Genomic DNA, 17,831 nt, shown 5'->3' with positions numbered 1-17,831 from the left:
TAATGATTCTTTAGTAGTGGACACTACATCACCACACTCTCTCTCTCTTTCAGGATACGTGTGTTTTCAGATTCCATAATGATTTTTGAGTTGTGGACACTACATCACCACACTCTCTCTCTCTTTCAGGATACGTGTGTTTTCATATTCCATAATGATTTTTGAGTTGTGGACACTACAACACCACATTCCCTCTCTTGCTCTCGGTTCCTTCTCATCTTTGTAAGTCACCTTGATTTAGCAGCTGTGTGTTTTATCAGTTTCTTTATGAAAATATTTAGTGAACTCCAGGACAGAAGCTACAGCAGCACACAAGTAGACTACAAATCCATGCTGGGGCGGACATGTCCTGAGCTGGTGAAGGGAGGTCTACTGGAGTGAAGGTGGAGCGGGCCAGAAGGCCGACGCTCCAGTCTTTGGGAATCTCTCTCCCTCAATTTCTATTTAAGGGCTTTATTGGCATGGGAAACACATGACTACATTGCCAAAGCAAGTGAACTAGATATTAAACACATGTTAATTAAACAATAAAAAATTAACAGTAAACACTACACTCACAAAAGTTCCAAAATAATAAAGACATTTCAAATGTCATATTATATATATATACAGTGTTGTAACAATGTGCAAATAGTTAAAGTACAAAAGGGAAAATAAATAAACATAAATATGGGTTGAATTTACAATGGTGTTTGTTCTTCACTGGTTGCCCTTGTCTTGTGGCAACAGGTCACAAGTCTTGTATGGGAGTTTATTAAAATTAGATTTTTTTTTTCTTCTAACTACCCCACGGTAGTTATTGGGGTCAAATTTGTCTCCACTTTTGTGGATTGGGGTGATCAGTCCTTGGATCCAAATATTGGGGAAGATACCAGAGCTAAGAATGATGTTAAAGAGTTTAAGTATAGCCAATTGGAATTTGTTGTCTGTATATTTTATCATTTCATTAAGGATACCATCAACACCACAGGCCTTTTTGGGTTGGAGGGTTTTTATTTTGTCCTGTAGCTCATTCAATGTAATTGGAGAACCCAGTGGGTTCTGGTCGTCTTTAATAGTTGATTCTAAGATTTGTATTTGATCATGTATATGTTTTTGCTCTTTATTCTTTGTTATAGAGCCAAAAAGATTGGAGAAGTGGTTTACCCATACATCTCCATTTTGGATAGATACCTCTTCATGTTGTTGTTTGTTTAGTGTTTTCCAATTTTCCCAGAAGTGGTTAGATTCCATGGATTCTTCAGTTACATTGAGCTGATTTCTGATGTGCTGTTCCTTCTTTTTCCGTAGTGTATTTCTGTATTGTTTCAGTGATTCACCATAGTGAAGGCGAAGACTCCGGTTTTCACGGGTCTCTATGTTTTTGGTTAGACAGGTTTCTCAATTTCTTTCTTAGATTTTTGCATTCTTCATCAAACCATTTGTCATTGTTGTTGATTTTATTCGGTTTTCTATTTGAGATTTTTAGATTAGATAGGGAAGCTGAGAGGTCAAATATACTGTTTAAGTTTTCTACTGCCAAGTTTACACCTTCACTATTACAGTGGAACATTTTGTCCAGGAAGTTGTCTAGAAGGGATTGAATCTGTTGTTGTCTAATTGTTTTTGGTAGATTTCTACACTACTTTCCTTCCATCTATAGCATTTCTTAATGATACTCAGTTCCTTTGGCTTTGATGCCTCATGATTTGAGTATTGCTCTGTTCAAGTAGACTGTACTTTTGCTGTGGTCTGACAGGGGTGTCAGTGGGCTGACTGTGAACGCTCTGAGAGTCTCTGGGTTGAGGTCAGTGATAAAGTAGTCTACAGTACTACTGCCAAGAGATGAGCTATAGGTGTACCTACCATAGAAGTCTCCTCAAAGCCTACCATTGACTATGTACATACCCAGCGTGTGACAGAGCTGCAGGAGTTGTGCCCCGTTTTTGTTGGTTATGTTGTCATAGTTGTGCCTAGGGGGGCAGATGGCGGAGGGAATGCTATCACCTCCAGGCAGGTCTTTGTCCCCCTGTGTGCTGAAGGTGTCAGGTTCTGGCATTTAGGTTGCCACAGACCAGTACATGTCCCTGGGCCTGGAAATGGTTGATCTCCCCCTCTAGGATGGAGAAGCTGTCATCGTTAAAGTATGGGAATTCTATTGGGGGGATATACAGTTGGGAGAACAAGTATTTGATACACTGCCGATTTTGCAGGTTTTCCTACTTACAAAGCACGTAGAGGTCTGTATTGCCCAGCGACAGCCCCGAAACCTGAAGGATCTGGAGAAGGTCTGAATGGAGGAGTGGGCCAAAATCCCTGCTGCAGTGTGTGCAAACCTGGTCAAGAACTACAGGAAACGTATGATCTCTGTAATTGCAAACAAAGGTTTCTGTACCAAATATTAAGTTCTGCTTTTCTGATGTATCAAATACTTGTCATGCAATAAAATGCAAATTAATTACTTAACAACAATCATACAATGTGATTTTCTGGATTTTTGTTTTAAATTCCGTCTCTCACAGTTGAAGTGTACCTATGATAAAAATTAGCCCTCTACATGCTTTGTAAGTAGGAAACACTGACGATTTTGCAGGTTATCCAATACTTGTTCTCCCCACTGTAGGTAGCACACAGGAGGACATTTTTCTCTGTTAATATCATTTCCTTTTGAATTTCTACCCAAATGTAAAATGTTCCTGTTTTGACAAATTGAATAGAGTGGGTCAGGTCTGCTCTATACCAAATTAGCATATCCCCTGAGTCTCTTCCCTGTTTCACACCTGGTAGTTTTGTAGATGGGTCTACCAGCTCTCTGAAACCTAGAGGGCAACCAGTGCCAACCAGTCCATCTCCTTTATATCATGTTTGTTGTAGGATGACAATGTCTGTATTTCCGATTTCTTTGATGAAGTCCAGGTTCCTGCTCTTTAGGCCAAAGGCAGATGACCTCAGGCCTTGGATATTCTCTTCTCAATTCACTTCAAAGGGATTTATGGGCATGGGAAACATATGTTAACATTGTGTGTCTTTTGAGAGCCAGGTCTGCTTACGGCGGCCTTTCTCAATAGCAAGGCTATGCTCACTGAGTCTGTACATAGTCAAAGCTTTCCTAAAGTTTGGGTAACAGTGGTCAGGTATTCTGTTTAGGGCCAGCTAGCTCTCTCTCTCTCCTCTCTCTATGTTGCTCCTTTGAGTACTTTTTCCTTTAAAAAGATACAATTTGGAGTAAATGTAGTAATTTCTGTCTCTCATCCGCAGGGAGTGCCTTTAACTCCACCGCCCGCAGTGTGGGATTGGCTGCAGAGGGAGTGGCTGGAGGCGGGGCTGAAGAGCTTCCTGACTACCGCTGTCCAAAGTGCCAGTACCAAGCCCCCGACATGGACACACTGCAGATACATGTCATGGACTGTATCCAGTAACACACACACTTAGACAGATGTTTGAGGGGGCTGAAACAACAATAGCTCATCAGCATGATGACATCATTGTCATAGACCTTTCCTTCCCATCCCTGTCCACCATATACAGTCCTCCCCCACACCTCCCTCCATATCCCCTCTTTTTCTCTCTCTCTCCCTGTCCACCATATACAGTCCTCCCCCACACCTCCCTCCATATCCCCTCTTTTTCTCTCTCCCTGTCCACCATATACAGTCCTCCCCCACACCTCCCTCCATATCCCCTCTTTTTCTCTCTCCCTGTCCACCATATACAGTCCACCCCCCCACCTCCCTCCATATCCCCTCTTTTTCTCTATCCCTGTCCACCATATACAGTCCTCCCTCACACCTCCCTCCATATCCCCTCTTTTTCTCTCTATCCCTGTCCACCATATACAGTCCTCCCCCACACCTCCCTCCATATCCCCTCTTTTTCTCTCTCTCTGTCCACCATATACAGTCCTCCCCCACACCTCCCTCCATATCCCCTCTTTTTCTCTCTCCCTGTCCACCATATACAGTCCTCCCCCACACCTCCCTCCATATCCCCTCTTTTTCTCTCTCCCTGTCCACCATATACAGTCCTCCCCCCCACCTCCCTCCATATCCCCTCTTTTTCTCTATCCCTGTCCACCATATACAGTCCTCCCTCACACCTCCCTCCATATCCCCTCTTTTTCTCTCTATCCCTGTCCACCATATACAGTCCTCCCCCACACCTCCCTCCATATCCCCTCTTTTTCTCTCTATCCCTCTCCATATCAATCTTTACATATTTTATTTATTTAACTAGACAAGTCAGTTAAGAACAAATTCTTATGTACAATGAAGGCCTAGGAACAGTGGGTTAACTGCCTTGTTCAGGGGCAGAACGACAGATTGTTACCTTGGCAGCTCGGGGATTTGATCTAGCAACCTTTCAGTTACAAGTCCAACGCTCTAGCCACTAGACTACCTGCCGCTCAATCTTTCTCTCTCCATATCTCTCTTTCTTTCTCTCCATATCAATCTCTCTCTCCCTCCTTCCTGCTATCCCTCTCAGGCTGAAAGTGTAAATGAGTCTTCTGACCCCTGACCCTGTGTACCAGGGTGTATTCATTACGGAAACTGTTTAAGAACCAAACTGAAGCAAACAGAGCAAAATAAGTTTCTATTGGACAAATTCAGGTAGGTCCTGCCCTGTTTTGTTCTGTTTGCTTTAAGTTAGGAAACGTTTTGCAACAAATTGAATACCGCCCTGTGGTGTCTGTCAGTATGTAAGAGCATGATAATTCACCATGGCCATTTGTGAGTATTGTCTGTAATTCTAGGTCTTTCGAGTACAGAGTGTTTTAAATTGTTGTATTAGAGACGTAATAAATATATAAATATTGACATATCACAAAGCTTCGGAAGGTTTTAATGAATATGTTTTGGCTCCCAAATAGTTTTTCAGTTCCCTGCTTTACCTGAGCTGAGTGCATGATGGGGGGCACTGGGATGAGACCACTCTGACTCACAAATGGGAGGTCAAATCCTCATTTCCACAGAAAGATATAACATTGTTTTGCTGTATTTAGTATGTGGTTTAATCCAAAATATACAAATAAAATCGAAGAAAAAGTGAGGTGGTTGATTAAACAATGTGAAAGGATGTTCCTGACGCCAGTGATGGAAAACCCAGGCTTTCTGAACCTTTGGAGGTTTCACCAACTCAAAAACGGCTCATTACTCTGGAGGTTTGAACACAGTGACATCTGCTGGTCAGAATTAAATATTATCATGTTTGTTTATATGGACTCATTGCATCCATCAAAATGTTGTGGCACGATGGAAAGTTGTGAGCGTCGGTAATCTAAATGTAGTTAGACTGGGCGGTTCGCATCCCACATCCTGATTGCCCTTTTTGACTCCAGATTCACTATTATTTTTAAAACTTTGCATCCGTGCTATTATTTAGGATACTGAAGACAAATGGCTCATAGGCTCAACTAAATAAAACTAGATATTTGAACAATGATGAGAAAACGGTGTTTCACAGGAAATCTTTTATCAACCATTGCCAGGAATCGACGTTGCGGTCTGATCCCAAATCCAGGTCCTACCAGGTGCTATAAACAAAATACATTTAATTAAATTCATAAATTAGGTGTCCAGGGGAGGTTCGGTGTTAGAAAACACTGGCATCACGGCCAAAATCAGCAGGATCTGGCATTCTGCAACAAAATGTTCATGTGATCAAAATAAGCGTCGGACGTCATCGATCACGTCGTCATGTTACTTTGAAACTATATGTCTTTGCTTCGAAACGAGAAAAGCATCTAATAAACATTTACAAAGACCATTGAACCAAAAAAAGTACCGGTTTATATCGTTCCTTTTGTTTTAAATTTAGATTGACATGAAATTACTTCACCAATGGATAGATCAGCGGGCAAGCTATGTACATGCATTGAACAGACAAGTGTGGTGCGACATGCAGGTGAAGAGCGTATGGAACGCCGTTTGGGTCTTAAAGCACGTAGTCAAAACGCAATCTTTTTAATGCTACGTGTGTAAAGTAAACAGGTGCACGCGCTAAATTAACGCCGCCATGCGTCAAATGTGCTTGCAGGCGGTTCAACGTGCTAAATAAACGGCTGCAAGGGGTCCTACACATGTCAAGTTAACGCCTACAGCTGATAAATATTCACCTACACACGCTAACTTAACTCGTTCTTTAATATGCTCATTTTACTAGCCAATTTCCCTCCTTTCAACCAGCTTTCACAGTTTGAAGGTACTTCCTTTTCCACTGCAAGCAGAGTTTGAACCTTTACAAGGGAACAGTTTTGTCTTTGAAATGTGTTGTTACTGAATCGTAAAGTTTATCAGCTAGTTCACAGTAGAATGTAGCTAACATTAATCTATCACCAGGTTCAGCAGTGCTTAGCATAAGCTAAATCAGATATTTTGCTAGCTAAATTCAGCTAACGTCGGTAGCCTCTGACCCCCGGGCCATATTATATCACATAGTTAGCCTCAAACTTTGCCCGGCCATATTGCTAGACGCAGTGAACGGCACCGTCTTGTGTTTTATTAAAAGGCCTGCTGAAAAACATGTAAACTATAACAGCCACGGCAACACTATCGAGGTAAATTAACTTACATACTAGCAAGATTGTTGCTTGCATGCAGGGCCAGGCGTACATAGATTAGACAACGGAGATTCTCAAAATCCTGGTAGTTCTCCCTTTGTGGACTATTGTCTTTATTTTGCTTAACCATTGATTTAAGGAAGACAAGCTACCTAATTGTGATTTATTGGTGGGTACTGAAGCAGGACATGGTTTTTTGAGTTATGTTTTTAGCCCAAAGCCTTGTATTTAAGCAAAACAACTTGAGGTAGGCAACTGGCTTTCATTTAAATGCTAGCGTTAGCTGCGTTAGCTCGCGATTAGCATGAAGACACATAAAAGCTCACAAAGCGAACTTGGCAAGTGACAACCTTGTAAAACCTTTGCTAACGTTACATGTCAGCTTTCGAAACAGAGTCAACTTTAATGTGCACGTTCACTTTTGAATATATTTCATCGAAGCTTATTATGTTAAAATAACTTCAGGCATATACTGCTTCAAAGGAATAGGGTTCCCATTCCTTCCGCTTTATTTTCACACTATTGTGTCTTGCAGAAGGGAACCATGAAGAGGAGCTTGGAGTGGGCAAAGGGGAGGCTGATGAAGCAGCAGAGAAGACCTGATTCATAAAGTATCAGTTAATTGCATATATCAATGATGTCGCTCTTGCTGCTGGTGATTCCCTGATCCACCTCTACGCAGACGACACCATTCTGTATACATCTGGCCCTTCTTTGGACACTGTGCTAACTGACCTCCAAACGAGCTTCAATGCCGTACAACACTCCTTCCGTGGCCTCCGACTGCTTTTAAACGCTAGTAAAACCAAATGCATGTTTTTCAACCGTTCGCTGCCTGCACCCGCATGCCCGACTAGCATCACCACCCTGGACGGTTTCGGAGCTACAAATACCTAGGTGTCTGGCTAGACTGTAAACTCTCCTTCCAGACTCATATTAAACATCTCCAATCCAAAATCAAATCTAGAGTCGGCTTTCTATTTCGCAACAAAGCCTCCACTCACGCCGCCAAACTTACCCTAGTAAAACTGACTATCCTACTGATCCATGACTTTGGCGATGTCATCTACAAAATAGCTTCCAATACTCTTCTCAGCAAACTGGATGCAGTTTATCACAGTGCCATCCGTTTTGTTACCAGATCACCTTATACCACCCACCACTGTGACCTGTATGGTCTAGTCGGCTGGCCCTCGCTACATATTCGTCGCCAGACCCACTGGCTCCAGGTCATCTATAAGTCTATGCTAGGTAAAGCTCTGCCTTATCTCAGTTCACTGGTCATGATAACAACACCCACCCGTAGCACGCACTCCAGCAGGTATATCTCACTGATCATCCCCAAAGCCAACACCTCATTTGGCCACCTTTCCTTAGTTCTCTGTTGCCAGTGACTGGAACGAATTGCAAAAATCGCCGAAGTTGGAGACTTATTTCCCTCACCAACTTTAAACATCAACTATCTGAGCAGCTAACCGATCGCTGCAGCTGTACATAGTCCATCTGTAAATAGCCCACCCAATCTACCTACCTCATCCCCATACTGTTTTTATTTTATTTACTTTTCTGCTCTTTTGCACACCAGTATCTCTACCTGCACATCATCATCTGCTAATTTATCACTCCAGTGTTAATCTGCTAAATTGTAATTATTCGCTCCTATGGCCTATTTATTGCCTAACTCCTCATGCCTTTTGCACACACTGTATATAGACTCTTTTTTCTACTATGTCATTGATTGTTTACTGTGTTATTGGCTTGTTTATTATTTACTTCATGTGTAACTCTCTGTTGTTGTTTGTGTCGAACTGCTTTGCTTTACCTTGGCCAGGTCACAGTTGTAAATGAGAACTTGTTCTCAACAAGCTCACCTGGTTAAATAAAGGTGAAATAAAAAAATCTGGTGATTCTCACCTGGTTGGCATGGCAACACGACAAGGTTATGCAACATTAAACCCAATCAAATATCCAATGTTATTGAAACATCCCGGTTTACAGTCAAGCAATACCTGTCAGTTGTGTTATGAACTACAAACAATCTATGGTTATTGGAGCCAATGAATCAATTGAAAGTGACTACAATTAGAAATGTTTAAACTGTCAGTAAAGATGAAAGTAATCTGCTCTTGTGGTTCTGTTTACATTTATTCGGACACTTCAATCTGACACTCTTGTTAATGTTTGACGTCAGGCAAAACGTCTCCGTAGGACGGAGAGCTGCTGGTTGGCATTTGACTGCAGTGTCTGTACCAGGAAAGGACGTTAGACGTTAGGTCCCCATGATATCGAAGCTTCTTATCGTCTCCACTGCAGCCCAGTCGATATCGATTTAAAAAAAACTGGAACAATAGATTGTGCTACACTTTGTACAACTCCAGTTTGCCTATTGTCCCAATAAATGTTAATTTTACATTTCTACATGCGTCAGAGTGCATTTTCCTTTATAGCTCTGCTTTCAACTCCATCCTTACCCACAAACTGGTTAGCAGACTCTGGGTGAAAATCCTGTAATAATAAATTAGGATTTTTTTTTTACATTATAATAAGAATGTGTGTCCCCAGAATGGACCCGACACTACCATGGTACACATGAAGGAGCTGTGGGACCCGACACTACCATGGTACACATGAAGGAGCTGTGGGACCTGACACTACCATGGTACACATGAAGGAGCTGTGGGACCTGACACTACCATGGTACACATGAAGGAGCTGTGGGACCTGACACTACCATGGTACACATGAAGGAGCTGTGGGACCTGACATAATGGTGATAGGACAACAGTCTCAGCATAAGCAAAACAAAGTAGATGGTGAAACTTGACCATTCTCCCATCTACTGTACATTAACATGGAGAAGATCAGCAGCTTCAAGTTCCCTGATATCCTTTTCTGCCCTCAGTCTCTAAGCCCCACTTGTGCTTCTCCACTCATCAACTTGCTGCACCACGACCTATGTACCAACTACAGTGTCTTTTATTGCCATAACACATGTCAATTAAATGTCCATATTTACTGTAAGATTTATTTATGGTAACAAAGCACATATTGTAACATAGTCCCTTGACATACATAACTACTTTGCATAAGGCTGAGTTTAATCTAAGAAATCAGACATTTATTTAAATATTAAAGCTGCATGATGTATAACTGGTTGGTTGTAAATGTTTTTGAAAACTTTCACTACAATTTGATTTTGCTGATTGGACAATCCCGTCGGAAACTTTTCATAAATATCAATGAACTTATTACGAACGAGGTGGTCATGCAACATACCTTTTGGATAATTCCGCTTAAATGTATTATTTAAATCAAATTGTATTTGTCACATGTGCAGGTAGACCTTACAGTGAAATGATTATTAACAAGACATTAACCAACAATGCAGTTAGAAAAAAAGAAAAGTAAATAATTCAAGAGCATCAGTGAAATAACAATATATATACAGGGTGTTACGGTACAGAGTGAATGTGGAGACTATATACAGGGTATTACGGTACAGAGTCAATGTGGAGACTATATACAGGGTGTTACGGTACAGAGTCAATGTGGAGACTATATACAGGGTGTTACGGTACAGAGTCAATGTGGAGACTATATACAGGGTGTTACGGTACAGAGTCAATGTGGAGGCTATATACAGGGTATTACGGTACAGAGTCAATGTGGAGGCTATATACAGGGTATTACGGTACAGAGTGAATGTGGAGGCTATATACAGGGTGTTACGGTACAGAGTCAATGTGGAGGCTATATACAGGGTGTTACGGTACAGAGTCAATGTGGAGGCTATATACAGGGTATTACGGTACAGAGTGAATGTGGAGGCTATATACAGGGTGTTACGGTACAGAGTCAATGTGGAGGCTATATACAGGGTGTTACGGTACAGAGTCAATGTGGAGGCTATATACAGGGTATTACGGTACAGAGTCAATGTGGAGGCTATATACAGGGTATTACGGTACAGAGTGAATGTGGAGGCTATATACAGGGTGTTACGGTACAGAGTCAATGTGGAGGCTATATACAGGGTGTTACGGTACAGAGTCAATGTGGAGGCTATATACAGGGTATTACGGTACAGAGTCAATGTGGAGGCTATATACAGGGTATTACGGTACAGAGTCAATGTGGAGATTATATACAGGGTGTTACAGTACAGAGTCAATGTGGAGACTATATACAGGGTGTTACGGTATAGTCAATGTGGAGGCTATATACAGGGGGTACCGGTACAGAGTCAATGTGGAGGTTATATACAGGGGGTACTGGTACAGAGTCAATGTGGAGGCTATATACAGGGGGTACCGGTACAGAGTCAATGTGGAGGCTATATACAGGGGGTACCGGTACAGAGTCAATGTGAAGGCTATATACAGGGTATTACGGTACAGAGTCAATGTGGAGGCTATATACAGGGGTACTGGTACAGAGTCAATGTGGAGACTATATACAGGGGGTACTGGTACAGAGTCAATGTGGAGGCTATATACAGGGGGTACTGGTACAGAGTCAATGTGGAGGCTATATACAGGGGGTACCGGTACAGAGTCAATGTGGAGGCTATATACAGGGGGTAACAGTACAGAGTCAATGTGGAGGCTATATACAGGGGGCACCGGTACAGAGTCAATGTGGAGGCTATATACAGGGGTACCGGTACAGAGTCAATGTGGAGGCTATATACAGGGGGTAACAGTACAGAGTCAATGTGGAGGCTATATACAGGGGTACCGGTACAGAGTCAATGTGGAGGCTATATACAGGGGGTAACAGTACAGAGTCAATGTGGAGACTATATACAGGGGGCACCGGTACAGAGTCAATGTGGAGGCTATATACAGGGGGTACTGGTACAGAGTCAATGTGGAGGCTATATACAGGGGGTAACAGTACAGAGTCAATGTGGAGGCTATATACAGGGGTACCGGTACAGAGTCAATGTGAAGACCATATACAGGCGATACCGGTACAGAGAATGTGTGGGGACACTGGTTAGTCAAGTTAATATATATATGTAGGTAGAGATATTAAAGTGACTATGCATAGAGAGAGTGGCAGCAAATAGTCTGGGTAGCCATTTGACTAGATGTTCAGGAGTCTTATGGCTTGGGGGTAGAATCTGTTTAGAAGCCTCTTGGACCTACACTTGGTGCTCCGGTACAGCTTGCCGTGCGGTAGCTGAGAGAACTGTAGCTGTGGCTCCACTGGCAAGCCCAGCCTAGGAATGCTGAAGTCCCTGAAGTGAAAATGAAAACCTTCTCCACGGGTAAAGGGAATGAGTTCCTCACTGAAAAAAGGGAAGGGGGGGGGAGGATTCAAGTCCATAAGTAACACAATACTCTTAAGTGAAAGTAGTTTGGGATTTAATTTATCTATTACATTCTTGGGGGGGCCATGGAAGAATACAGCTACAAAACGCTGTCCCATTGTTGTGAGAGTGATTAGGTGATGTTTTACTGATGTTGGCCGTGTTACTTCGATGATCATGGTTTTGCATCTAACCTTCCACCTCCAGCAGCCAGTCCCTCCAGAAACATATGACTCTGCTCTCTATTGCTCTTTGATTGGTACCAGGTGGGGAGAGCTCTGTTTTGAAGAGAGAAGCCATGTCTTTGGCCAAAAGAGGTTTCTCGGCGCTGATGAAAACCTCTCTGAAGAGGCTTGAGTGTCTATTCATGTAAGACAGGAGACCTAGACACTCCAGACCCTCTTTGAATCTATAAAGGAAAAAAAGTCAATGAATTTGCCCTGAAGAATTGAACTAAAGTTGAGATTCCTTAGATATGGAAATTCACTGCTCAGAGCCTCCCATATCCTGCTTTCTAAGTAGAACTTAGTGGCTGACTCCACCAGGGCCTCTCCAATGTACAAATGTATCACACTGGACCCAACATAACCACTTCCTGTGCCTCATCAACAGCTTGTGCTAACTAGATCTTAGATTGTTTATTGAACTGTGTTTTGGGATCTAATGTCTGATTATCACTACCCTTAAAGATTGACTGCCAGCACAAGGAAACCAGATCCATGAGGGAAAGTATTCATGATATACAACCCTAATTGTTTTCAAACTTAGTGCAAATTAACAGTAGCATAACATCCATCACAGTGTAAAGGCACTTACCTTCTCCAACTTCTCTCTGAAGTCATATTCCACCATTTCTTTCAGCTCTGGCACAGGAGGTTGTAGGCCACACTGTAGAGCCTCTGACAAAATGTGGCTCTACACCCCCATGTACCAGACAGACAGCAGTCATGTGGCCCACCTGCTTGTATACGCCATCATAAAGTGCCGTCACACAGTAAATAAACGACACGTTAACATACAAAAATCAAATGTGTTATATATTGCCATAAACAAAATGTGTCATTGTTGGTGTAAAAGTGTAACTCACCGTGAGAGTTGCAAGAAAGGTATTTTTGCCAATCAGGTCCCTCAAATATTGCAGAGGACTGGATGGCACTCATTAGCAGCCTGGGAAATTCTCTTGAGGGACCACCCTCATCAGCTGACCCTTTTCTGTCAGCATCCCTAAAAAACGTGTCTATTTTTGCCACCGGATTAAAGCGGGCTCTCTTAAAGCCTCTCATTGCACAATCATAAACGTTGTCCCTCATCACGTTCATTTGGTTGGCATCTCGTTAACTTCAGCAGTGTTTGGAGGTCAACACTAAAAGAGACATTCAGAATAACAAAGCTCAGATACTTCCCACAATTCATCTGTAATAACAAGACATTTAATTATTTACAGGGATGACTCGTTGTCATCACTAACATCAACAGAAGAGTGAGGTGAAGGTGGACGATATAAGCCTCAGGGAATGGTGTAGGGGAGGCCACAGGAAGTGGTATAGGTGGAGGGAGACCACAGGAAGTGGTGCAGAAGATGGGGGCCACAGGAATAGGTGCTGCCACAAGTAGTCTGTGAAAGGTCATTTAAAGGTTTATACATTTCAAAAACATGGAGAAAGCTGTCAAACATAATGTGATTGCGTTCTGAAAACGATTTACAGAAAAAAAAATATAGCCTCATGCATCACTCACTATAGAATGTAATCCATGCGTAGGTCAAGAAGACTATAGAATGTAATCCATGTGTAGGTCAAGAAGACTATAGAATGTAATCCATGTGTAGGTCAAGAAGACTATAGAATGTAATCCATGTGTAGGTCAAGAAGACTATAGAATGTAATCCATGTGTAGGTCAAGAAGACTATAGAATGTAATCCATGTGTAGGTCAAGAAGACTATAGAATGTAATCCATGTGTAGGTCAAGAAGACCATAGAATGTAATCCATGTGTAGGTCAAGAAGACCTTTTTAAGGATGCATGTAGCTCTATTTTTACTTTACATTCAACAAGCAGACAGTGCTGTTTTCTCCTCCGTGGTCCGTCCTAACTCTGGAGGGAACGCCATATCTGAAAACAGCATTCATGAAGCAATCCATTACAGTACTGCTGCGATTGTTGCTGGAAGCACTGAGAAACAACGAGAACTCTGTACCCATCAACCCCACCATGTGTGACTATCCTCCACCTAAATCAGAGAACACAGCACTGGTTAATACAAAATCTGAAGACACTTTAAATATACAAACATCACCATCCTCCTTTACCACTGAGATGCTGCGTCAGGCTCCTGCAGTATATAACAAAGCAGCAGACCAGATATTACATTAACACCCAAAATGTGGAACAAATGTTAATGAGTCAAGAGGACAGACTCTCCTGTTGTTCACACTTAGGCACAAATGTTCCAACTGGTTTTACCTCAATATAAACATGTTTGTTTAACAATTATTATCCACATGATTAACATATTGGGCCGTTGCTTGCTAGCAACATGGAGCCTCTGCAACATGGCTCTGAGGACAGCCGCCCTCGGGTTGAAGCGAAGCATGCTCTCCCTCACTCTGCGTCGCAGCACCCCGGAGTCCTTAACTGTGCTCCAACAGCCTCCGGTCCACATTTTGTTGTTACCAAACCCACTTACAATGCTGCTTACCTTGTTCTGCATGCCAGCCAGAGGAACGAATCTCCTGAATGAACTGAGATACTTGATCAATTAGATCATCTGCTGAAGCAACATTGATCAGCCTCCCCCTAGCCCAGTCAAGGCTACATTGATCAGCCTCCCCCTAGCCCAGTCAAAGCTACATTGATCAGCCTCCCCCTAGCCCAGTCAAGGCTACATTGATCAGCCTCCCCCTAGCCCAGTCAAGGCTACATTGATCAGCCTCCCCCTAGCCCAGTCAAGGCTACATTGATCAGCCTCCCCCTAGCCCAGTCAAAGCTACATTGATCAGCCTCCCCCTAGCCCAGTCAAGGCTACTGTTACGCACGCCTCTATGAAGAGGGAACGCAACACCCTGCTATAACTAAATTCTCTGTGAAGTGAAAAAAGGTATGGACTGTAGGTGCGAGTAAGGATGACAACAGGCAGAATGTGGTACCGTTTTACAAGGACTTTATTCCTTTACACGGTAATATGGGGAAAAGGGGCTGGACGGAACCAAAGCAAAGAAAGTAAATCTCAAAGCCCCCCCTCTCCTATCTTATCTGCCTACCCACTACTTACCTAATTTAGCACCACCTGGTGCCCTAACCAAAATACAGGGGGTGGTCCGCCCAGGTCTTACCTAGTGTGCCTAGACAATGAATATACTACGGGTATATGTATGTCCGCGGGCCTCTTGCCTAAGCACTCCCAAGGTGCCTTCCCCTTTCCCCCTGGGAACAAATGAAACAGAATATTAAACAATTACAAACAAACAAAGGACATCAAATAAGCTCTACCTGAGCAACAAACTCACAAAACATACCAACTCTCAGCAAAATCAACCTCTATCAAAATCTCTCTGTAATGACCTCCCAGCAAAAATCTCTCTCAGTAATCCCTACCTCCAAAAAATCTTCTCTCTCCTGAACAGAACACTGGCTTTTATATAGCTTCAGAATGAACGTAACTGGAGACAGCTGTGTCTTGACGAGGGGGCGGGGTCAGCTCTCCAATTAGCCCTGGAGTCGACCAATCAGCTGCTTGAGGGATTTCAGGAAGCCATTTCCTGAAATAAAACACATGCAAATACACAAACAACAACACATAAACTGGGGAACGTAACAGCTACATTGATCAGCCTCCCCCTAGCCCAGTCAAAGCTACATTGATCAGCCTCCCCCTAGGCCAGTCAAAGCTACATTGATCAGCCTCCCCCTAGCCCAGTCAAAGCTACATTGATCAGCCTCTCCCTAGACCAGTCAAAGCTACATTGATCAGCCTCCCCCTAGCCCAGTCAAAGCTACATTGATCAGCCTCCCCCTAGCCCAGTCAAAGCTACATTGATCAGCCTCCCCCTAGCCCAGTCAAAGCTACATTGATCAGCCTCCCCCTAGCCCAGTCAAAGCTACATTGATCAGCCTCCCCCTAGCCCAGTCAAAGCTACATTGATCAGCCTCCCCCTAGCCCAGTCAAAGCTACATTGATCAGCCTCTCCCTAGACCAGTCAAAGCTACATTGATCAGCCTCTCCCTAGCCCAGTCAAAGCTACATTGATCAGCCTCCCCCTAGCCCAGTCAAAGCTACATTGATCAGCCTCCCCCTAGCCCAGTCAAAGCTACATTGATCAGCCTCCCCCTAGCCCAGTCAAAGCTACATTGATCAGCCTCCCCCTAGACCAGTCAAAGCTACATTGATCAGCCTCTCCCTAGCCCAGTCAAAGCTACATTGATCAGCCTCCCCCTAGCCCAGTCAAGGCTACATTGATCAGCCTCCCCCTAGCCCAGTCAAAGCTACATTGATCAGCCTCCCCCTAGCCCAGTCAAAGCTACATTGATCAGCCTCCCCCTAGCCCAGTCAAGGCTCCTCCGCATGGTTTCCATTCTGCGAGACGACAGTTTGGTGAAAATAGAGACCTGCGATTCCCGTTAAGACAGTGCCATGGTACTAACGTTAACGTTCCTGGTTTATGTCTGAAGTTGTTCATTTCTGCATCATAGGCTTAGATGAAATATAAAACATGTCAATATCAAAGGGTATTCAAAGGTAATATCTGTGCTGTTGGAAAGCTGGTATGTTGTAGATATTAGCAAAGTTTTTACAGGGTTGTCTTAGGTCAAATGAGCTTTATGTGAGTTTTGTAAATGTTTTCATGCTAATCGTGAGCTAGCGCGGCTAAGGCTAGGTGGCATTGCAATTATAGCCAGCCAGCCTAAAAATACCTGAAAATACAAAAACATGTTTGACGTCAGTACTCCTCGACAATAAATCACCTTTATGTAGTTAGCAGGGCTGTAAAAATGGATGTGAACGGATGTGAAACGGCTAGCTTAGTTAGCGGTGGTGCGCACTAAATAGCGTTTAAATCGGTGACGTCACTTGCTCTGAGACCTTGAAGTAGTAGTTCCCCTTGCTCTGCAAGGGCCGCGGCTTTTGTGGAGCGATGGGTAACGGTGCTTCGTGGGTGACTGTTGTTGATGTGTGCAGAGGGTCCCTGGTTCGCGCCCGGGTATGGGCGAGGGGACGGTCTGAGTTATACGACTCGCCAATGCCCAGTCTCTAGACAACAAGGTAAACGAAATTAGGGAAGGGTTGCTTTCCAGAGAGACAACAGGGATTGTTACATACTCTGTTTCACGGAAACATGGCTCTCTCGGGATATGTTGTCTGAGTCGTTACAGCCACCGGGTTTCTTCATGCGTCGCGCCGACAGATATAAACATCTCTCTGGGAAGAAGAAGGGCGGGGTGTGTTTCATGATTAACGACTCATGTCGTAATTGTAATAACATACAGGAACTCAAGTCCTTTTTTTCACCTGACCTAGAATTCTTCACAATCAAATGCCGACATATTATCTCCCAAGATAATTCTCGCCAGTTATTGTCACAGCCGTGTAAAACCCCCCTCAAACAGATACCACGACGGAACTCAAGGAACTTCACTGGACTCTATGCAAACTGGAAACCATATATCTTGAGGCTGCATTTATTTAGCTTGGTATTTTAACAAAGGAAATTTGACAACAAGGCTACCTAAAGTCTATCAGCATATTGATTGTAGCGCTCGCGCTGGAAAAACACTGGATCACTGCTACTCTAACTTCCTCGATGCATACAAGGCCCTCCCCTGCCCTCCATTTGGCAAATCTGACCACGACTCCATTTTGCTCCTCCAGTCCGATAGGCAGAAACTCAAACAGGATGTACAATAACTATTCAACGCTGGTCTGCCTAATCGGAATCCATGATTCAAGATTGTTTTGATCACGCGGACTGGGACATGTTCCGGGT

At 43.3% G+C, this 17,831-nt stretch overlaps 1 protein-coding gene across 3 annotated transcripts in view; it reads left to right on the top strand.

The window, feature by feature from the left end:
- The window catches only part of ikbkg (inhibitor of nuclear factor kappa B kinase regulatory subunit gamma), an 88,799-nt gene extending 85,177 nt beyond the window's left edge, over positions 1-3,622 (top strand). For 2 of the 3 annotated variants that reach the window (XM_036947839.1, XM_036947837.1), the window contains exon 14: positions 3,238-3,622. In XM_036947839.1, coding sequence (XP_036803734.1) covers positions 3,238-3,398 — 161 coding nt within the window. In that variant the 3' untranslated portion in view covers positions 3,399-3,622. The remainder of the gene's footprint in view (positions 1-3,237) is intronic. The other variant, XM_036947838.1, reaches the window with a different exon arrangement.
- The last annotated feature ends 14,209 nt before the right edge of the window (positions 3,623-17,831 follow it).

This window comes from Oncorhynchus mykiss, chromosome 16 (genome assembly GCF_013265735.2).
Source record: "Oncorhynchus mykiss isolate Arlee chromosome 16, USDA_OmykA_1.1, whole genome shotgun sequence".
NCBI lineage: Eukaryota > Metazoa > Chordata > Actinopteri > Salmoniformes > Salmonidae > Oncorhynchus > Oncorhynchus mykiss.
The sequence above is the reverse complement of the archived record's forward strand: the minus strand, read 5'-3'. Positions and strand labels throughout refer to the sequence as shown.